General features: G+C 39.3%; 1 protein-coding gene across 10 annotated transcripts in view; it reads right to left on the minus strand.

The window, feature by feature from the left end:
• Window positions 1-23,556, minus strand: part of LOC105257493 (transcription factor 12) — a 113,072-nt gene that overhangs the window by 86,806 nt on the left and 2,710 nt on the right. For all 10 annotated transcript variants that reach the window (XM_025414034.1, XM_011268157.3, XM_011268213.3 and 7 more), the window contains exons 2-6: window positions 22,974-23,326; window positions 6,772-6,821; window positions 4,969-5,227; window positions 4,647-4,675; window positions 4,242-4,286 (exon numbers count right to left, since the gene is read on the minus strand). In XM_025414034.1, coding sequence (XP_025269819.1) covers window positions 4,242-4,286; window positions 4,647-4,675; window positions 4,969-5,227; window positions 6,772-6,821; window positions 22,974-23,055 — 465 coding nt within the window. In that variant the 5' untranslated portion in view covers window positions 23,056-23,326. The remainder of the gene's footprint in view (window positions 1-4,241; window positions 4,287-4,646; window positions 4,676-4,968; window positions 5,228-6,771; window positions 6,822-22,973; window positions 23,327-23,556) is intronic.

Here is a 23,556-nt window from a genome sequence, read left to right on the forward strand (position 1 = left end):
CGCCGGACTCTATGGCGCCTCTTAAACGAGACTCAAGTTTTCGAAATGATCTCTCCACGGTCGTTACAAAATGCGAGAGATGTGTGATTAAATAAATATCATGGCCCTCCTTGCAACGTCAACGATGAACATGTCAATATTAATGAAATTCTCATCGAAAATCGAAAAATTTGCAGGTGTATCTTTCTCATCTAAAAGCGCAGAAAAACATTTATTTTCATTAAAAAAGAAATAGAAAAAAAATTTTCGATGCTATTTCTAGAAAAAAAAAACATCATCAAATATCGAGGAATTCGATTTAAATTATAGTACATAATTGTTATGACGACATAATACATATTCAGAAAAAATTGTACACAGTTTTATAGTGAATTTATGGAGTTTAAATAATCATTCATATAATAGCGGATGTAATCATTTTGAATCGAATTTCTCAACAGTTAACTTTTTTCTTTTTTTAGAAGTTTTTTTAGAATAGCACCAAAAATTTTTTTCCAATAAAAAATTTTTGGTGCTATTCTAAAAAAACTTCTAAAAAAATTCAGTTTTCGACGAATTTCGTTGATATTGATATTTTCATTGCTGACATTGCCATTTCGTTTTATATTAATTTTACTCGATTCCAAAAATTGTAAATTTCAGATTTAGATTTGAAAATATTTGCTCGAACAATTTTCACAAAATCATCTCGCTGAATTATCGATTTTTACTGAGAGACGAAAATGTCGAAAGCAAAAGCTATCTTTCGTCGAGAATGGTTTTATGGAATGTGCTGGTAATAAAATACGATCAAACTTTGCCGTGCAATTACATACGGAATATTCTGTCAGCGCGAGTAGAGAAAGAAAGACCATTAAAAGATTTATCCATTAACTAATAAGTAAACCGGACGTTTCCTCCTCGATTTTCATCGGAGATATTTTCGTTTTGTCGAGCAAAAGAACGACAATAAATGTCCGGTGATTGCGGATCTTACGAGGCAATTAAACGTAAAACCTTCAATTCGACTTTGAACATTTCGAAAGTATGCGATTATTCCATTAGTCTGATATGTTCGCAGAAGGCACACAATTAACGGGAACATATCGAATCCGAAATTACGGCTGCAAAGCAACAAACTTTAATGACAGGTACAGACAATGCGAAAGAGAAAGAGAGAGAATAGAAAAAACCGAATTAAAATCTCAGGTGAATATGCTACGATTAAAAAATTAAACTTAAAGTTAATCGGTGTAACCTCACCTGGTGTAAAGCAAGCGTGTATTGGACGTACTGCATAAATGAATAATCTTCGTTTTAATAAGGTGACGCGTAAAAACTTCAAAATATCACTCTAATTAGGGCTATCCGAAACAAACACCTGCCCTCTCCGGTAAAACCAGTATTGCTCGTGCTACGACTCGAAACGTGTGCACGCGTATATCCGTGAATGTCCAAAGATATACTACGTCGCCACTAAATTCGTCCGAAAGTTCCTTCGCGAGCGCAATAAGAGGAGGCACGAATCCCGCAGAAGTGAACTCGATCGCGGACCATAAGGACAACGACACAAACGCCGCAAAATATGGGATAATACGATACCATCGCATTGAATATGCGCGGCGAGTGTGTTAATATCACGTATTAAAAAGAAACGGTCCATCTCGCGAGGAGAGAAACAGGCAGCCCTCGACGGACGGCGCGTGTAAATTCGTGCCACTTATACGGCAGCCTCGTTATCGGATCGGATCGGATCGGAGGTCTTCCAGAGGCTCCCAGGAAATTCCACGAAGCCACGAATTAGTGTGAAACCCATCCGGGGCGCCCGTGGGGCCGGGATGCATCTATACACGGCGGGGTACGGGAGACATTTTGGAAGCGAGGGGGAGGAGGGGCAGGAGAGGGGAACCTCTGTGTGTGTGTGTGTGTGTGTGTGTGCGCGCCGCCACCGCTGCTGCTGCACGGTCTGGCGACCGCAGCACGCGACACCATATGGTCTGCCGTGACCTCCGTGCACACAAACACACGGAGCCCCCTGAAAAAGACTCGCGGAATTGAGGGATCCTAACCGAATCGGCCGATGCACCATCCTCGAGCGCACGCCCCGAAGATTGCCCCTCCGATAAAAACGCGACGGAAATTCGTAAAGCGGCCACCGAAACTCTTGCCGAGAAATTAAGAACAATGTGCGGATGCGCAGCGTATCCTGCAACCACCGGATGTCCTTTCAGCCGAAGATATTGAAGCTTGGATTAAAAAAAAAAAAAGTGTAGTAATTGTCTCGATTTTGAAACGCGTAATTATCAAAACTGAAGCTTTACATGATTGAAATGTCAAAAAAATCCATGTATGTGATACAATGTGAGCAACTCGAAAATTTTCCTCGAAACTTTGGATAATTAAACATTTAAGACATATGTTCTTATTCTCGCAGAGATGTATGTTTGAAATGAAAAATTCTTGGCTATGTAGAAAAATCAACCGCGAACTCATCGCAGGATTTATGAGCTGAGAGGTCGTCCGAGCGATTCCGGAACAAGCGCTGTATAGATTTACTGCGATAGCTAGGATACATACGATCAAACGCAGTGGACGCGTTGATTATGCGAGTCAGTGACCCGTTGTCGGGCCGAAAATTACGAGGCGAACTGCGGGACGGCCTTTCGACGCTACGCGGAGGGTTATTTATTCCCTTCGGAAACGACGTGAAATGTTTTTTTAACACCGCCACCGGTGACGGTGGCGACGGGCACGTTCGAGAGGACTCGAAATGGGGGGCAAGCGGAGAGAGAGAGAGAGAGAAACAGAGAGAAAGAGAGAGGAAACGCAGGGACAGCGGACGGTGCTAACGATAAGTGAAACTCCCGTAGGAGTCACTCGGGACGGTGGTTACGGCACCCTCGAGGATGCCGTCGGTACCTATATCCTAATAGAAACGTAATCGCGTAGTTTTGCCCGCTGAATAAATCATCGCGGGGGCTTATATGAACGAGGGAACGTCGTGGATTAGCAGCGATCTTCGCCGTTGGGGCACTCATGGATTTATCTTATTCTTTTCCGTTTATTTATTATTATTTCCATTTACGTTACTTTATAATGCGGCAACGTATGAAGTAAATTCGTTTTCATTACATAATCATATACATCAGTGATTTTAGATCTCTCTTTTTCTCTCCTCTTTCTCTCTGTCTCTGCTATGAATATTTTTGGAGATACGTAAGAGTAAATTAAGAGTGATTAATTGCGGCAAATCAAAATAATACGAGTCTTTTGTTTTTTAATTACGGGGAACTTTCTCCTTTTCATGCTTTGCGACTATGGCACTTTCAAATTTTCCACAGCGAGAAAGAAAAAAACCTTGTTGACATTGTTCTGTGCGATTTTTATTTGCTAGTAAATTAATTAAAATGGAAACATCGAAAGAATTTACAACTGTATCGGAAGATAATTTGCTTCTTTTTGAACAAACGTCAGATAAGATGAACGATAAATATTGAATTTCGCACAATCGATCGATATTTTATCTATTTGTGCAAAAGGCTCGAAAGCTATCACTCTTTCTAGCGTGCGTGGGTGTATGCGCGTCATTTACGAGATGCCGCGGCTCGCTCGTTCCCCGTGCTAGTTTACACGAAACTCTAAATAACAAATTTGACGCGGCTCGATTGTTGTTTAATTTTTTCGGATCCTTGTTTACGCGACATGAGACATTGAATTGCAAACTGTCACTTGTAATAGTAATCCGTGCGTCCGTAACGGGTGTCAAATTTTCTACGTGTATACATATCTATCCGCAGACAGTCTATTATTCAACTTTTCGAACACATAAAAAGAGACAAGTGTATGAAGAGATATATTTATAATTATAAAATGTATATAAAATGTATGTAAAATGTATATTAATGTGTGTAATATTTTTAATATAATATATACTTAATATTATTAACTTTTATTGTTATGTAATAAATTAGAAAATGTCATCTTGAATGACGAATAAGTTTAGCCTTTTCTACGTAAGATCGAAAAATTTTGGGCGAACCGACATAAAGCTCTTGGGGTAAATATCATGAAACGTTGGCGTTTCATATGGTATGGTAAAATCATCATCCTTAATAACGTTGCTCATAAAGATTACGATCGCGAGCATCGTCCGAGTTCAACCGAACGTTCTCGCATGAGATGCGAGCAAAAACTTAATTTACGAGTTAACTCAATTACGCATATAAAATTACGATATACTACATCATCTTTATAATACTCACCCAATGTTGCGTTGCTACTACTTCTCCTTCCGGTCCGTCGAGGTTCTATGGGAAAAAAAATTAAAAATATCGTTAGAAAGACTGCAGATTAAATACATGAAAAATACGTTCACGTGATCGTTGTATGACACGCCGATATTCGAATGCAATATCTAAACGCGGCTGCTATCGATTGTGAGATTCAAGAGCTGCCTAATCATTGATCGAGTGAGTCACGCTTGTTTTCGACGCCTCGTTGGAGGCTCCCCGTATATACGATGTCGCGAAAAAGAACAAAACTGATCGAAATATGTTTAATTTTGTATAATGAGTAATGAAATTATTATACTGCATGATCAAAAAAGATTTTTAAGTAGTAATTTACAATAGCTATGACGAATAAATATAAATATCGAGAGTACTTACGTCTTTCTTTCTCTTTACAGTTGCAGCACCTGAAATCATAACAAAATCTATATTTAAAAAAAATCAAATTTCTCAAGAATTTTTGATAATAAAGCATAAAAAGAGAAAGGGAAGAAAGGAAGAAGAAGGAGAAAGAGAAAGAGAGAGAGAGAGAGAGAGAGGGAGAGAAGGAAAGAAAGGAAACAGAGAGAGAAAGAGAGAGGTAAATATATAAACATATTAATAAAAATTAAAGAATTTGAAACACATATTTTTCTCTTAATTTCTACGTCCCTTTGTTTTCTTTATCTCGATAAAGATAATGCGATAACAAAGGACTCACCGCCAGCGGGATTAGGTAATCGTGCGCCGTTGGTACCAATGGGGGTCGCTGGATTCACGACGGGGGTAGGGGTACTCACGGTACCTACAGTAACCGGTACACCCCTGGCCCCGAACGGAAAATACGGCGAATCCGGGGAATAGGTGGCGCCCTCGACGCCACCACTGCCCCCGCTTCCACCGCCGCCACCCCCGCCGCCTCCACCTGGTCCCCCGCCTGGTCCACCCGCTGTAGGACCGAATGCACCACCGCCATATGCCTGAAACAGAAATCGAAACATGTTCTTTTTTTTTCTCGATTTTTTTATTTACATCTCTGGTCGCGACAGCCATAATTGCGATATTGTGACAACGGATTATCGATACAATAATAATAATATAGGACGTATCGTTTATATAAATGTTCTAACCACGAAAAATAGAATAATCATTTCGATCAGAATGCTAGAAAATCGTACATTTTCAAAAAAAAATACTTAACAAACTTAAATTAATTTCAATTAGAAAAATAGTGCATCTGTTGCATATAATTGCAAATTGCAATAAAAAAGAGAGGAAGGACGAAAGGGAAGAGAGGATATACGAAATGCGACAATGATAACTCGGAGGCGGCTTCAATAAATCATACATCGAAATCAATATTCCTTATCAGCTATAGCAGTTTAACGACTGTCGATTAGATATTGCTTTCTCTCCAGCGCTTTTAAAAAATTTAAATATACCATATTCAAGTCGTTTCCATGGTTTGTAGGGCGTTTGTAAAAAAAAAGTAATAATTCAATGATATCTCTGCGAGTTATCATGAATAGGAAGAGCGTGCGAAATTAAAATTAGTTTACGGTGAATAATAGATGTGGGTCCAAGGTTTCTCACGTTCCACGTGTACACGATGACCTTTTGCGTAAGAAGCAAGAAAACGTAACATATTGCGCATTAATGTGTTTGACAAAAATCATCGATGGGTAACGATTTTTGTTTCATGCGATGAAAATTTCAGAAAGTAATAAATATACTTTTTTGACAATTTTAACGGAAAAACAAGACAGATGTTTTAAAAGCAATTTTTTTTTCTAAAATACATGCGCGTCTCTTGATATGCCGTATATACATAAATACATAGTCACAGGATAAGAGAGAGAAAAAGTGTGTGTGTGTGTGTGTGTGTGTGTGTGTGTGTGTAAGTGATATTAAAGTTGGGGGTGATGACGCTCAACCGCGTGAAGATATATTTGTTCCACTTCATTCGTGATTCTCATTATTGCTACTATATATACATATAATATATTAAATGTTAATTGATAAATTAATCAAGATGTGATATCGATATGATAAATAAATAAGTTAATTTTTAACTAGCAAAGGTAAATTAATATCTTTATAAGAAGAATGAATTAATCAAATGCATGTTGCTTCTCGGAGAGCCACATTATGTTTATCGATAAATAATAAGTTTTCTAAAAAGATATCTAAAGGCGACAGGAAATGAGAACCGCTCCCCGAAAATATCACCCGAGGTAAAGTTTTGGGATTATGTCGGGGTTGCCGGAGAAGGAGAGCGGCGCGAAGCGAGTAACTTTTTCTCAGATAAATTCGCTCCTAGGACTGCAATAATTATTACACTCCTATTTCTTATATAATCCCGCTTCGTTTGGAGATTCAAGTCGCTCGCGCAACAAAGGAAGAGATCTCGAATATTCCAACTTTTCTCTCGCCTGACTCGAATGAGGAAAAACAAAGCGCGATGGCGGAAAAATCGCTGCGAGTCGCTTTATTGTGTGAAGGCCAATATCAAAAGATCACTCACCATTCCATTGTCTATCGTGGAACCATACGGCGTTTGAAAGCTTGATTTTTCTGAAACAGATAAAACAAATTATAAAGATCAATTATAAGAAAGCAACAAGCTCTTTTCCATTAAAAAAAAAATGAATTAATTTAAAGAAAATTTTTAAGCCTCGCAGTTCATATCTTATACGTGTATAGTGTTTACGTATAAAAAAATTTCGTTAAGTATGTGTGTTTTATGGGCATATTTATTATTAAATATAAGTTATATTTTTTCATAGTGTAAATGATATCGAATGTTATATTAAACGTGCGGATCATAACGATACGTGTATAAAGTAGCTACATAAATTTATCATCCCGCTCGCGTAATCCTTCGACCAATAAAAGCACAGACGTCCCCCGCGCGATGCTAAAAGGAAAACAAAGGAGGAGGATATTTGAAAAATATCCGCAGTATCGGAGAAGGGGGAGGGGGAGATGGGATAGGGGGACAGAAAAAAAAAAGAATATTCCACATCTTACAGTCCGCAGTATTCTTGGCGCGTGAGTCGCCGAGCGAAAAGGGGAGCGAAAAGAAAGTTCCTCTCTCGAGGAGAGTCGATGCAAAATTAATGTCGGGTATAAATTCGCGATGCGTCTTTATAAATCAAAACCGCGATCGCGTTAAGAATCCGTACGCGGGGGATATATATACATGCGCGTTTTCCACGCTGCGGCCGCAGTACGCACGCGGAATAAACAACGAGATAAACATTACGAGGTTGCCGCAGTCCGGGGTTTCATCCGTTATTAATGCCCACCCCGTACACGTATAACGTAGGAGCGCGAATCTATGCACGAGGTGCGCCATGTCTTGCGGAGAATTTATGGGGATCGGTTGGATTTACGTTTCGAAAACCGCCCGGAAAGAATTGCAGGGCGACGTATTGCCGCATCAAGATTAATTTTCATTCGACGAGATACGCACCAGCAAGTACCCTTTCGCATTTTATTATCCGCAAGCAACTCTATTTCCTCTCTCATCGCATTAAAATTGTACTAAAATGTTCACATGTTCCATCTCGATTTAAAATTAACGTCTCGTGTAAACTGTAATGTCGTCAATATATCTCGATGTATAAAGAAATCTGTATCATATTACGATTGAAATTAATAGAAGACATTATAAATTAGAAATTTAATTTAGAGTTCATGTAAAATAGATATCATTGCATGCATAAAATCTTTTTTTTAATCATATCCTAGAGATTCTTTAACAGTCACACTGAGAAAAAAACCAGGTTGCATTAATTAGAATTCTGGTAGATTCAACCAGTATGTCTGTTGGAAAATGGAAGAACCAGAATTCTTGTAGGAATTACCAGATGACTCTGATTAATTTCTTCCTGTTAAATTTACCAAATTTTCTCATTAATAATACTAAACTCACCAGTACCAAGTCGTCTAAAATTTTTTCCATCTAATCTCAAAAGTCTGTTTAATATTCTGAATTCCAACACGATTATTGCATAAATTCAATCCAGATTATTGAATAAATTATTTTAAGTTCAGTTTGTTAGAAATTAAACTGATAAACAGTGATGCAAGAAGAGGATGCAGCTCAAACACACACAATCAGAGAGCTAGCGTCCTCTTTCTGGCACTACTGCTCGTAAGAGAAAAAAAATATACTTTGTATTCAAAGTTAATACCGGTTCTTTATATACATTTCATGGCAAATATTAAATACGTTAAGTTAAAAAGCAAGCAAAGAAATTAATGTAACAAGAAATTTTATAGATCCAACCAGAAACTAACTAACCAAATCCTTACAGTAAAATCTATTAAACGTTCTAGTTATAAAAAATCGAGTCTTATCACGATAACTAGAAATTCTTGTTTGATTTAACCAAAATATCTTCAAATCATACACGTATCTTGTTGATACAATCAAACGATTTTTCTGCAGAATTCGATGTCCTAGAAGATAACGAAACGGGCTACTGTTACAGGCTGAAATTCGGAAGGCCGGAGCGATATCGGGATTCTCGCGTACGTACACAGACATACGTATGAGCGCATACGCATCGCGGGCATGCATATAACAATTATAGAGAGTACGGTCGCGCGTAGACGATAGGGCGAGTGTCCTCGGACGGCACACGATCGTTCGAGATAACTATGAATCCTAACAGTTTCGGCTTGCTCGTGACATGTTTGCCGAAGCGTGCGGCACCGACTCCGCAATATCATGCATCAAAGGACAAGCTAAACCATGGTCCATCGTGTCATCCTCAGAGCCGGCGCAAGCCCGCTCGACCGTTATGACGTAGTGCTGAGCGCCGGGCCTCCATGTCACGACTAGTTCGTCTTCCGCGTTGCCTCTGCCGCCGTCATCCGTTCGGTAATTGTTCGATGAAGAATTAGTCGGGAATTAGCTGGTTGCGGGTGCCGCCCCGATACGGACCTCGCACGGTGTCGTATGAGGAACGATCGCGATTTACACCCAGACTAATGTCAAGGACGCGTACCTCGAGGAATTTTATTTTCAAGATATTTCGGATATATAATTTTTTTACACGCTACAATAAATAATATTTAGTAACATTATATATATGTACAGGAGGTAGTAAGTGCAAACAATTTTAGGAGATGATTCTTTGTCGAAAATTAAGGGGAGTTTTTCATATGAAATTAAAAATTGATATTAAAAAATTGAATAGAAGTTGCTAGTTTCATCCCCTTATACGAGAGCTGAAACAAATATTAATAAATAATCTTTTTACTGTAAAGTTTTTACTGTAAGTAAAAAAATATCCTAATTTCATTTCTTTAACTTGTTTCAAATTTGAGAAAAAAAATAAAAACTTAATTTTTACCCTCATTTTTGAAAGAGTGTAACTCGACGGGAAGGGATATAGGAGTATATATTTATATGAAAAACTTCCCTTAATTTTCGACAAGGAAACATCTCCTAAAATTTTTCGAATTTATTAAGAAACACCTATATATAAAGTACATTTAAAATCACATATATAATACGTTTTTATGAAAAAATGTTTTCTCACTGAATCTTTATCAAGAAACAATCTCTCTTTTCTTTTTTTTCGCGCTCAATTTTCCGTACATGTTCGAACAAACAAATAACCAGAAATAGTAGATTAATGCAATATTTATACGCAAACAAAGGGAAATGATAGTCCGATATAAGGGAAATATAAAAAAAAAAAAACGATGGCGTATTTAATCGATACAGAGTTTCTTATGCATCGATATGCATCGATAAATTCCGATAATATCTGTACAATGTTCGGACTACCATTAATACGATGTTACACCTCACGATTCGCGCGACAAGACCTCGAAAACCACTATACAGCAGATGATTCTCGACGGGCGACACGCGACCACAATGTGTTGGTCGTGTTCCGTTTCGCCGAAAATCCGCAAAGTACCAATCGCACAATAAAAGACACATGACACGGCCAAAGTTATTACATCGTAATTATTATAATCACAATTCACAATTATGCATTAAGTTGCATCTCGATTGGCAATTCATTTGAATAGTCTTACATAATTCTTTACATTTCTTGTAGTTTTGAGACAGGTAATAAAATAATTAAGCCATGATAAAAGAAAGAAGATAGTTATAAATAGTATAAAATCAAGATTCGACAAACATACAAGATTAATTGATTTGATAAATTCTCTCCCTCTCTCTTTTTCTCATTTGTCTTAATTATAAATTAAATAAAGTCACCGGAGCCTTTAGTCAATTTTTAACGACCGAGCATCGCCGGTAGCCGCGATCGAATAAAAACTGGAACATGAAAAGTGAAGTATTGCGACACGTATATGCGCGCCGAGGCCAAAACTGTCGGACACTTTCAACGTTGACGATCTCGTAAAAAAGAGACATTCGCTCGTGTGGAGTGCGCGACGTCCCGGAACAAAAGTGCGCGCATAAAAAAAGCGGAGAACGCGAGAGCGACAAATAGACACGCATGAGCGTGAACGTACGCGGCTGCGACATCGAAGTACTCCGGGATATATATCTGCATTTCGCGGTCGCAAAAATATAGCTCTCGGGCTAGAGATTTCGCGATTTAATGTCGGGGCGCCGAGAAGAGGTCGAGAAGCACTTCAGCGTTACGCGGTTTACCATTGAGGTTTACTACATTGTTGGGATTAACGACTAATTGCGGGAAAAACATCGTTTACGCGGCAACGAGCAGCCGCAGGGAGAAAACTGATTCGTCTGCGAATTTGCGAAAATCCAGAGACAACGAAAGCACGCACGAAAGGATAGCTATGCAGCCGAGATCGTGTTAAGAATGCTCGATCGAGTGTGTTCAATACGGATGAGATGACCGTCTGGTCTTTAACTCTTTATCTTGTAAGACTTTTTTTTCACTGAAAAATAATCCGCCGTCTATTCGTCCAGATGGTTCTCTCGCTTCGAAGGAATTTCCTAATTTTATGCATGGGTTAACGAGCTATGTACCGTTGCATTTAAGTAAATTCAAGATCGGTCAAAAAAATTTTAAATAATATTTTAAATAATATTTAATTAATATTTATTTTAAATAAAATATTTTAAATAATATTTAAAATACTTTAATGTTTATGTTGCAACCGCATTATAATAAAATAATAAATAATAATAATTAGCAATATATTTGATATATACGTTATAGGTTTGCAAACCGTGAAAGAGTGGTAAACAGATAAGAGAAAGAGAAGTTCAGGGACATTGGACGCGCGCGTAACGAGACTCAAGGAGACCACCTCGTGTAAGACGAACGGCGTACAGGTGAATCGCAGCAGCCGGTTTTCATGTTTCGCCGAAAGATAATTCAGACGGTTATCTCGCGCGTCGATCGTATCGTCCTTCTATCGTCTCGTGATCCCGCGGATCACCTGCCGAGAGCGTTCCTGCCCGCACGCACGCAGGTTATACACGTTGGCGTCATTCTAGCGCCAAGAAAAATCTCGCGGGACGTATCACGACAAAGGCGGAGGAGCTCGTAAAGCGGTAAAGGAAATAATTGAACACCTGCGCGCCGCGGCGGGCTTAATTCAATTAGCTCACCCGACAAATGCCCGACACTTTCTTTGTGCGCCCGATGTAAATTTTACAAACAGCTTTACAGGGGCCTGCCGCGTAAATCTGGATACACGGCGACCGGCTCCGACAACTTTGTGCACGCGCGGGGATTTTTTGAGAGATAAAACTGCCATTAAATATTTTAATTAAGTATTTTAATGTAACGCGATCAAGGGATAGCGAATAACGGGACTTTTTGAATAACGGAATTATTGATTGCTGGAAAGCTGCAATCACAATCAGAATCAACGACTTGATTCGTCAATAACGATTTCTTAAAATGAGAAACAATTTGGAATGTGCGCTTTAAATTGAACTTGTTTAATCTGAAGAAAAAAAATTGAATTTGGAAAATTTAGAAAACGTTCGAAAAACTATTATTTGTATAAAATTATTTTCTTGTTTTAATATTTATAATTATGTCACAAATATTATTTATTTTTTATTGAATATTCATATTATAATAATATCGTTTAATTGTTTTTCACATATATTGATGCAAAAATATTTTCAGCAATTATTTGATTAAATTATCAATCTTTTGCTTTTGGGCCTCCGCTTTTATTAATTCCGTCACTGAATCGTCCCTACGGTCGAATTCGCGTGCGTATAGCCCAGTGCCACGCGACCCGAAAGGGTGTTCGAGGTTTCTGCAGGTAAAAACGAGAAGGAGGGCGGCGAAAAAAGGAGCCAAGATCATTGAGGTATACAGAACAGCAGTAGCGGGGGACCCGCCACCCTCGGGGCCTACGACCCCGAAAAGAGGTGGGATACCTATAGGGTTTACCGAGGGAGTAAAGAATAGAATCAGACGAGAAAGACGAAAAAAAAAACGAAAAGGGCTCAGGTAGCCATTGGTGCTCAACCGGGCTTGCCATTCCTATTATCTCGATTATTCTGATAAAGTTTTGCGAGTCAATTATTCACGAATTATTACAAAGTGAAATTAATGGCAAAGATAACCCCAAAAGATTATAAATAAAAGATATAAAAACGGTCTAGAATGTTGTAGAGAAATATTTTTTTTTTTAAATATCTAAAAAATAATTAATTCATAATAATAAAGATTTATTATATATAGGCAAAATGTAAAATAATATCTCTAAAATTTAAGAAATGTAAGATATTTTTATGACTGCACAGGAAGTGCAATGCCTCTTAAATGATAGCTCTAGGACCCAAAAGAATCAGATCGCGGGTGCACAGGGAGATCGTCGAAGCGAGGATAATCGAGATTCGAAAAGAACGCACACGCACATACAAATACGCCCTTCACTTTTATAGACATTATATTTTTTGGCTCCGTATCTATACTAGAGATCTTCGTAAGACCCGAAAACCGCAGAGCGCGACGGTCTCACGGGGCTTAGCGCGAAAGCAAGAGGAAACGGCGTTTCTCTCTCCAGGAGGCAAAAATTTTGTGAAGACGGACTTCTGGTCACGCTCCGATTTCCCCTTCCAACGAGAATCGAAAGAAACGTCGCGTGTGCCGACGGAAGCTTGCGGGAATACAAAAGCGGCACGGCAACTGGCCCAAACGAAAAGAAATAATTTCACCTCACGAAATTATCGCTGAGCTTTTACTATTTGAGGAGAAAACATCTTTGTATGTGAGATAATTAACAAGATTATTTCTTAATTTATGTTTTCTGTCTTTAAGATTTTATCTAATATTTTAATTAATTTAAAGAATCGTTTAATGCACACGCTTTAAAAAAATATCTTACATTAATCTCTAATATTAATTTCTGCCAGCAAATAATTTAATAATTCCGTTAGTAAATTCCATTCATTTCCTTTCAATAATTCCTTCTCATAGTTGTACCAAATAGAAATATATAAAATAATAATTTTTATATTTCTATTTATATATAATAAAATAATAATTTTTATATTTCTATTTATATATTTCTACATTTATAAGTAAAGATAAAAAATCGTAGGAGATATGAAGGATCAAGAAGATGTGAAAATCGTGGAAGGAAGTAAAAGACTCCAACAACTTCGATACTGAATACTGATACCCGCATGAGCGTTATGGCGAGCGAGCAAACGAAAGAGGAGAAAGAAAGTGGTAGCGTGACAAAGTCGACGAGCAACCGAGGGAGGAAGGAAGAGGGCGAACGAAAGATGGGGAGTAAGAGGAGGAATCGTCCGTTGCGCTGTTCAGGAGTAAACGGAACAGCGAAGGTGTATTTTGTGTAGGAGAAGGCTGCCTGCCACGCGACCATGGGGCCCCATAGTGGGGATGCGGCGTGCCAAGGGGCCCGCGGGACCAAGACGACCGTGGGCCGAGGAGGAGGAGAGGGTGGGCATGTGTATGTAGGGAGACAGAGGGAGGAGGAAGGTAGCGAGACGAAGGGGGAAATGCAGCAGCAGCAGCAGCAGCAGCTGTCGCTGCCAGTGCCCCCCTTCGTGTTACCCTAGAAGGGGCCCACTGGAGGACATTGGCGCAGACCACGGGGGCCCCAGTGTATCTCAACCTGTTTCGTTGATAAAATTACAAGACAACGTTGATTCTACATTTTCGTGGAATTTTACACGAATTGATCTTTGAAACAATCTAGAAAAATCATTGATTTATATTAGAAAAATAATTTCAATGAGTACGATTAGAAGACATTAATTGATTAGTCAATGATTTTTATAGATATAATTTAGTAGATATTTTTATAGATATAGATATAAAAAAGAAAAGTATTTAACCATTATTTTATGTATCATATATATAATTTTGTTTCTCGATACTAATTTCCGAGACAAATTTCAGAAATAAGGATCATTAAACATTGCAAAACATATCAACATCTGATATATTTGATATCTCGAAGATAATAAATTCTGATATAAACGTAATTACGACGTCAGTGCAATCCAGTTCTGCATCGAACAGTTGAATTTAATTTAAGTATTCGAGAATGTGGGTTAAACGCGAGTTGCATCATGTTCGTTGGTAAACGTTACACGTGGCGACGTTTACCACGTACTCGAGGAACGGTCCTTAACATTCTCGATCGTCGCATAATATCGGACCGAAAATGAGAAGAGATCAGATCAATCGCTCGTGGCGATTCGCGGCGAGTAAAAGTATGCTCGTTGTCGATTCCGTCGATCGGTGAAAACAGGGAGGAAACGTGTGTGCGAAATCGCGCGTATAAAAAAAGAAGAACAAGAGAGAGAGAGAGAGAGAGAGAGAGAGAAAAGGAGAGAGGAGAGAGAGAGAGAGAGAGAGAATCCGAAGTGGCCAGAGTGCGTGCGCGCGCGTGCCGTCGTCGGCACGTGGCACACACGTGTTCCGGTTTCTCTTGGTCTCGCTCGCACTCACGGGCGACGCCTTTACGCGACGCTCTTGACACGCGTGTTCATTCACACGGCTCTACGAACGACAACGACACACGGCAGGACAACGAGGACGAGAATGAAGATACAAGGAGAGCGAATCTTGATGGTTACCCTCTGGAATATACATTCAACAGGTGATCTCGCGGCATTTTCAACGCCATTTTTGCTTCCGCAATACCGCGACCGTGATAAAGTTCGAACTAATTAAGAAAAAGACGCGAATCTCTCCTTACGAGGAGTCGCCAGAGTTTGATTGAATATATATATATATATAGAGAAATATTAATATATGTATCAGTTATTTGTAGTGTATTGATGTTTTGGCTTAAATTAAATTTTCATTTATTTCTCAAAGTTTCCTTAAATTCTCCAAAGTTATGTAAACAAGATATACACGCGCTTATAAAAGAAACGAAATAAATTAAAATGAAAATTACTTTTGATAGGAAAAAAGTGAACCGCGATGATACGTTTCTCTGCGTTCGACCGTGCGTTTCTCTCAACGGAATCTCGTGATCGTTTACCTAATTAGAAACGACATTCCTTCGGACTTGGTGCGGGCCACTGAACGTCAGAAGGTGACGTCGCGCGCTCGAGGACAGTGGCACCTGTCAAAAAATCGGAGCCCCTTTTTCGGAGCCGGCGCCGCCAGGAGAGTCCCGAATGCACATTTGTTGTTCGAACCCCGGTCGCGTGGACGCATATACACGCATGTACACGCGTCCCGATGGCATACACGACGCGTAGTACGTACGTGCGCGTACGTACGCGTACTACCCGGCCCCTACATGTGGGCCAGACCTAACGAAATCTGGCCAGATGTCTATTTTCAACGTAGCGCAGGTCGGTGCCGTGCGTCGCCGAAAACCCACCCGGTGCATACGCGCTTCGCGCCTATATGCGTGCGTGCGTGCCTACACACGCGAGTTCGGCCAGATTCGCTCTTCGGATCGCACGTGCTTTACAGGTGGCATTGCATATTTCCTTCTGATTTTTGTCGTCGCTCGAGTGAGTAATTTACATGTGATAAGTGTCAATGTATATATAACGAACAGAAAAAATGGGCAAAGAAAATATTTATATACAATTTTCACACATCATATAAGCAAATATTGATCAATCAATTATTCTAAAAATTATTACTATGCAATTTGTTATCAATAATTGCATATTAATAAAATTTTAATATTTAACTTTAATATCTATTAAATTGAAAATTCTTTACGTTTTTTTTTTCAGTACAAGTATATACCTATAAAAATTTGCTCTATAGATAAGTATAAACATTTTTTCTACAGATTGATAAAATAAAAATTAAAAATACTGTTAAACCATCTTAAATAATCATATACTATTTAATTAAATTGGAGTTTTAGTTGATATATGTAATTAATATTGTAGAAATTGATATATTGGACATTAAAAACACCACAAAACATTACATTATAAAATTTCGCATATTTCCAACGGCAAAATATGGTTGAGAACTGCCGCACCTACGCCAATGCAGCAAGGGGATACCAGGATATGGTGCCCCTTAGGGTGGAGCTTTCAGTCAGGCTGGTAAGAGACACGACTCTCTAGGACGATAGGTATTTGTCCTCGCGGAGTATGTCATTCGATAGCATCGCGATGAGATTTTTCAAAGACGGCGAACTTTTATTCTTCCCTGTCGTCAATCCCGAAATATAACTGTATCTCTTTTTTCCTTGTTCTCTCCTTTTCTCTCTCTCCCCTCTCTCTGTCTCTCTTTTCTCAATTTTAACTTCAAATATCAACAATAAAATACGATAAAATCGATAAAATATATTTTTACGAGAATTAAATAAAACTTTGTGTAATCTTTAAGAGATATCAGACATACATTAATCGGTTGCCAGGTGTTTTATGGAACGATGTACATGAAGACCCATACGCGGATCCAGCATCTTTTTTTATCGCGCCCAGCTCGTTCTGTAACCCAGTTCTCGCCACGGCTAATGGACTTTTGCTCTTCTCCGTGGAGCATCGCAAATTTGCGGAGTGGAAATGAGGGTGGCAGGGGGAGGGCGCACAGAGAGATGAACAGAAAGGAACTTTGAAGAGCGGAACACGCGCAGAGTACGACCGTGAGAGAAAGAGGGACGGAGAAAAAAAAAAGACGAAGAGAAAAAGAAGTGAGAGCGGGAGAGGCGCGCAGAGAGAAAAAGAGAGGATCAGGAGAGCGAGAGTTTCACGCAGTGGCAAATTCATATCGACCATAACAGGAGCAAGGCGAATGGCGGTATACGCGGTTCGGTAACGAGGGACTTGCATTAGTCAGGAATTCTGGAGTAACACGCATCCATGTTTTTCGCAAAAAGCCTTAAAATGTCTTCCATTTTCTGTCGTTTGCCTTCCGCCGCCAGTTGTTCTGGCCGCCTAAAGTAACCGCGATGGGATCGAGTGCATACTTCGATGCATAAGACTCATGCAGCTACTTTACATTACAAACATAACTCGCGAAGAAAATACGATTTTCACGCGTTAGGCAACGTAGAGAATTTTCATGCCTTTGATATTACTATCGTAAAAATACTCGATATGCGCTTTCTCAAAGTCTTAATTTAATTTTCAAATTTAGAACATAATTACTATTAAAGAAATATACGAGTTTTAATGAAAATTTTATACAATATCGTAATTTCTTAATTCGATATATTAACGTAATTATTATGTGTTTTTAATGTAATAACATATTAATGATATCGAGATAAAGATTGTTGTTTCGATCAAGATTTTCATGATCATCGATATCACCATACGCTCGGATATTTTACAAGAGAGTGAGAAAGAGGGAGCGATGAAGAAAACGCAGAGGAAGAGAGCGAGAACTGAAGCGAGTGAACTTGATACAACGAACGAGAAGGAATGATCCTGATTGGGAGAATGCGCGATGTTGGGAGAGAATGCTCGTTGGCGGGGAAAGGGATCGAGTTTAGGACGACGGGTGAACAAGGAGGGTCGAGGGCGAGAGGGGTAGAAGCAGATGCTCATCGAGTCCCCACTGTAAATGTAGATTATGCTCGCGCCCTTAATTTGTGTGCGTGCATATGTGAACGCACTCTGGACTTGGCCTTTCCTAAGGAGAGGATTGAAAATCATCCAAGGAGATCGTTGCCTGTGTGATAAAATTTGCCAGAATATATTTATAACCGCGATATCTTCTTCGCGAAATCTGCATGTGCATCTCGTGTAAACGCTACGCTCACGTAAAGTTGCACCACTCGGTACTAATAAACCACTCAGTATTAATAAACGAAGCAACACACGGATCTGACCGCGGATTTACACGGAGAGATTAAACGGATTTTATCATAAATAATCGTGTATTTTTATGCTTTATCATACAAATCTCCTACATTTTAAGTACAAAGTCGATGTTTTTTAAAACTATTTTATATTTATAAAAATCTGATATTTCTAAATACTACTTTTTTATATATTTGCCATGCTACATTTTTTAGAATTTTGAATACGTGAATAAGTGAAAGAAATTTGAAGCAGTTTTTACAGAATCCAAAATTGAGACTTTAAATTTAAAAAAAAAAACCTATTTGTAATATTTTAAAGGATTGATTTTTTCTTTAAATGAGTCAAGCTTGCAAGGAAACTAAAATTATGCTTAGATCGTGCGTCGCGATTTGTACATTTTTCCGACATAGATGGAAGGTGACGCACCCTCTTCCATATTTTAAGTATGTGGGTTTTCGACATGAGCCATTATAAGTTTGAGGACGCGCGCGAGGCGCGTGCACAGGAGATGGAGAAAGAAAGACCGAGAAAGAGGTGGCGGTACACGGGAGTGAGAAAAAACGGAGAAAGAGAGAAAGACGGAGCGAGAGGCAGGTGCATCACGGTGACACTCCCTCGATAATTCTCCGGAGAAAGAGAGAGAGAGAGGGGGGAGGGAGGGAGGGAGGGAGGGAAGGAGAGAGAGAGAGAGAGATGATGGTAAGCATATTAAAGAAAGAAAGAGAAAAGAGAAGCTAAGTCACGAGTGTTGTGTCTGGAGATCGTTTATAGTCGTTCGCTTAAACTCTCGCTCCGAGGAAGGAGAGTTTCGAAAATGGCGTCGATGGACCCCGGTTCAAGAAATGTTGAGCATGACAATCTTCGCGATGCGATGATACGTGATATCTCGAAAGAGGGTTGTAAAAATGGCGATGATTGTGGGATTCGAAGACCTCGTACAGAATGTCGCTCGCGAAAGGTAATCTTATTTCTCGCAGGAAATAACGCGAACAAGAATAAATATCGCTCTTATTTGAAATACAGATATTTTAAATACCTAAGACGATAAAAAATATCTGCCGACTCGTTAAAGAATTAATCCGATTGCATGACGATGTTCGATCGATCGATGCTATACGTGAATCACGTATGTGTGTTTGTTAAACTATATTTTATCGAGCTCGCTACTTCCTGAAACAAACTCGTACTCAGGTAGATTTGCTGATTGTGAGTCATAGAATATACGCGATAATTTTAGATTCCGACCGTTCAATTTCGGTACCGCTGTTTTCCCGGCATTACGCGTAATTTCAAATCAGATTATTTTCTCGGCGCAGACGCGAATATTTATCTTTGCCGATGGATTCTCCAGGATGCATCTCATCGCATCTCGCGCATCTCCTGGTAAAATGCAGCGCGAAATAATTTTCGATACGCCCGCGATCGTCGGATTTACGAAACACAGACGAACAATAAAATGCTTATTATTCGCGTTTTATCTCTGTTTATATTATTACGTTGCGTTGTATACTCGATAAAATGTTAGTCGACTGAACCATGCGCAGGAGAGAAAAAATTGAAGGATACGAGTGAATTTTCTCGAATGAGAGAAAATTAAAACGGATACCGGAAATATTTTCGGTAAGGGATGCTATTTTCGGATACCCTTGCACTTGAACTTTGAGTCGACCCTCGACTCTGTAAAACATTACAAAGAATGCTGCTTACACACAGTGGATGTTGTATTATATAATTTCATTTAATGATAAGGAGCGTTTTTCCATGTTTGTTATTCTCTCTATATGTTTAGTAATATATTAAAATATAATTTGAATAATTAATAAATAATAATACTTATGCTGTGTTTACTATCGTTTTCCATGTTAGAAACAATTGAACCGAATTTTAATGCGAACTGTCTGCGAAATAGCGAATCAAGCGGTTGTGTCGCGAATTGAAGGCTCACAACCGTCGTAATATGGCTTGTTAAGTTATGATACGCAAAGTAATATGAACCTTAATAATACAGTCACGGCGTAATACGGTCTGCGGCGAGGCCTCTTCGACGCAAAGCGACAATCGTCGAGATTAACGGGCCGAAACAAACCGACGACACACAAGTCAACTGTCTCATAGTTATCAAATTATGAGAAACGAGACTCGGCGAACCTGACACCCGGTAGAAACATTCGAGTAAATAATGAATCTCATTGATTTTACGTAACGGTTCTCCGATCACAAAGAATGGAAATATTCCATCTTTTGTTGTCCAAATTAATTTTGATCGATATTAAATAATTTGTGATGCGAAATTAAATTTAAAGTTATCATTAGTATACTAATTATAATAAATTCTATTATTTATGCAGTATTTGAATTAAAGAATTAAAAAAAATATAATTCGGTGTAATAATTATACATAATTATTTTTTGTTAAAATAATTATACATATTTATTTTTTGAGAATTTTGGAAAATTGTATGAGAACGTTATTGCGCAAAATTTATACGTGAAAGATTACGAATTCAATTCGTTACGAAACGCACCGCTCTTTCTTTCCTGCCGTTCTACAAAGTTTTATGGGAAAACGCAACGCCGCGATATAAATTATATTTAACCGAATAACCGGCACATACAGTTCCCGCAGCATTTCAAAGGAATATGGGAAGGAACGCCTCGGACGAGGCGTCTAGAAGGCGTTTTTGCGGTCTCTCCGAGCCGCTCGGCTGCGCCGAACTTAGCCTACGAGAGAGGGCTTACAGCATGGTCGTCTTCCAAACAACGTCTCAAACCAAACAAACGTTTGAGACTCAGTTACCAACTATACCGTGGACTACCGCGCAAATACAACTCTCGCGCCCTCCTCTAAATCGTAATTTCGAATTGCTTTGTACGCTCCAAACTGATAATTAGCACGGGAATTTCGCAGCTTCAAAAAACAATGTCATGTTATTAAAATAGTTGTCCAAGTAGGTACAAATATACGTAATGTAATCGTATAAATAGAAGACGGAAGAATATATTTCCAGATTTGGCGCAAACTAATTTCTAAAACAAAGGAGAATATTTACTTAAAAAATATTAAAAAATCTACATTTACATATATATAAGATATCTTTCTGTTTTATAAATAAATATTCCCATCAAAATTGTTCTAAGAAATCAATTTATTTGTTAGCATTAAATCTGCAAATATATCCTTTCTTGATTTATTTATACAATTATTACGTATATTTATATCTATATGAACAGCATAGAATTATTTTATTAATATGACAATGTTATTTAAAGCCGCAAAAAAAAAATATATATATATATATATATATGTATGTTCTAACATAAATAAATATCATAACAAGCTTTCATTAATTCTTAGCTCTTGTAGCTTTTCATGTCAAGTTTTCATTCAGTCTACAAACAACAAGCAAATCTGATTCATCGTAAGAGATAAATATAATCTCCTGATAATAAAAATACTATTTAAAAACTAGTCTGATAATGAAAATACTTGGCATTTAAAAACTAACAGAACTCAAAGTGGGGAATATTTGACACGTGCCGTGGCGATCGAAAATCCACAAAAAGAATGAGAACCTCTTTCGAGAGGTAACGCACGACTCGCGGCACGCAACGGCGCATCGCTCCGTGGCTGCTTCTCTGGCAGGTGTATGAAGCGAGAAATAAAAGAAAAACGGCATATCCTTTCCGCGCGGAGGCTGATTGCCGAGAGAGCTCGCGAGGGAGGAAGGAGAGAAGGGAAAAAGAGAGCTCGCGAGGAAGAAAGGGAGAAAGAAAAAAAGGGTTTCGATTTATGGACTCCTGCATTACATCCGAGCGATTAACCGCTAACGATTCGTACGCTCGCGTTGACGTTCGGACACGTGGTACGAATGTACGCGGACGGATCCGGCGACGACGATCGTCTTTTTCCCGGGAGTCTCCCTATGCCGATAGCACTCACCCTCGCATTCATACGAGCGCACACACATACGCATGCATATACACATCTACACATCGCTCACACTGTTGCATATGACAGCGAGCGGCGATATAGGAGCGTCTCTAACGCGTCTAGGTTATGTTATTCGCATTCCGGCGCGGCATCGCGATACACGCGAGGGTGAAAACTCGCGCCGACGAAGACGAGGATCACGGCGTCGGCGAGAATAATCACTGGACGCGGGGAACACGAAACAGAGAGCCGTTGCTCTCGGCGCTAGTTTTCGTCGATGGGGCAGCACTGTCCAGGGCACTAACAAGCGAACCAAAACACAGAGCGGAGTAGCCGAGACGGCCGTCGACGATGACGACGATTCTCAGCGCGATTCGCGAGCTCGATCGACCGATTGAGAGACGCGCGAGGAGCTTTAAATATGCACCGGACGAGAGATACACTAGACACACCAGAGAAGAAGACAGAGAGAGGGAGCGTGAGGGAAAGAGAGGTCCGTCGCTTTATTTTTCACACGAGCCACGCACGGCGCAAGTATCCCCCCCGTGCGCGAGATACACGGCACTGTACGACGCACACTCACCAGGCTGCTTGTTGGCGATCTTATTGAAGCAGTTCTGAAAGACCTCGTAGAGATGCATCGGCTCGTCGTCGCTGGCCGCCATGTTTTCGCACGAGACGTGAAAACGAGTGGACGTTCTGTGGTCGAGGCGAGTGGGCACGGTTTCGCGGTGCGGCCGCGCGCGGAGCCACCCTCCTCCCGCTACGATCACCCACACTACTGAAGCGTGCAGCTTCACGGACGCGGCTCTTATACGGGCGCAGCTAGCGCCACCTCATGTCCGCGCTCGAGCGCCGCCACTCTTGCGGCTCGCGCGCCGTCTTTCAAACGTAGGAAATGACTCTCGCATTGCTATCCGACGAATTTAACTTTCTCTGAAAACAGAAATGTACATACCTTACGTTAATTAAGCAATTCGATTAAGTTATGCGTGATTGTATTAATTTTTATAAATAAGAGCAAGATTTCTATTTAAAAAGGGAAAAAATCCGACCTTTAATTGTAACGAATTTTTGACATATCGTTGAATAGCTTTTTCAAGGGTAATTTTTTTTCGACAATGTTTACGTTAAAATTTTTTATTTACAAATTCGAGAATATAAAT

Source organism: Camponotus floridanus, unplaced genomic scaffold, assembly GCF_003227725.1.
Source record: "Camponotus floridanus strain SB8 unplaced genomic scaffold, Cflo_v7.5 scaffold74, whole genome shotgun sequence".
Lineage (NCBI taxonomy): Eukaryota > Metazoa > Arthropoda > Insecta > Hymenoptera > Formicidae > Camponotus > Camponotus floridanus.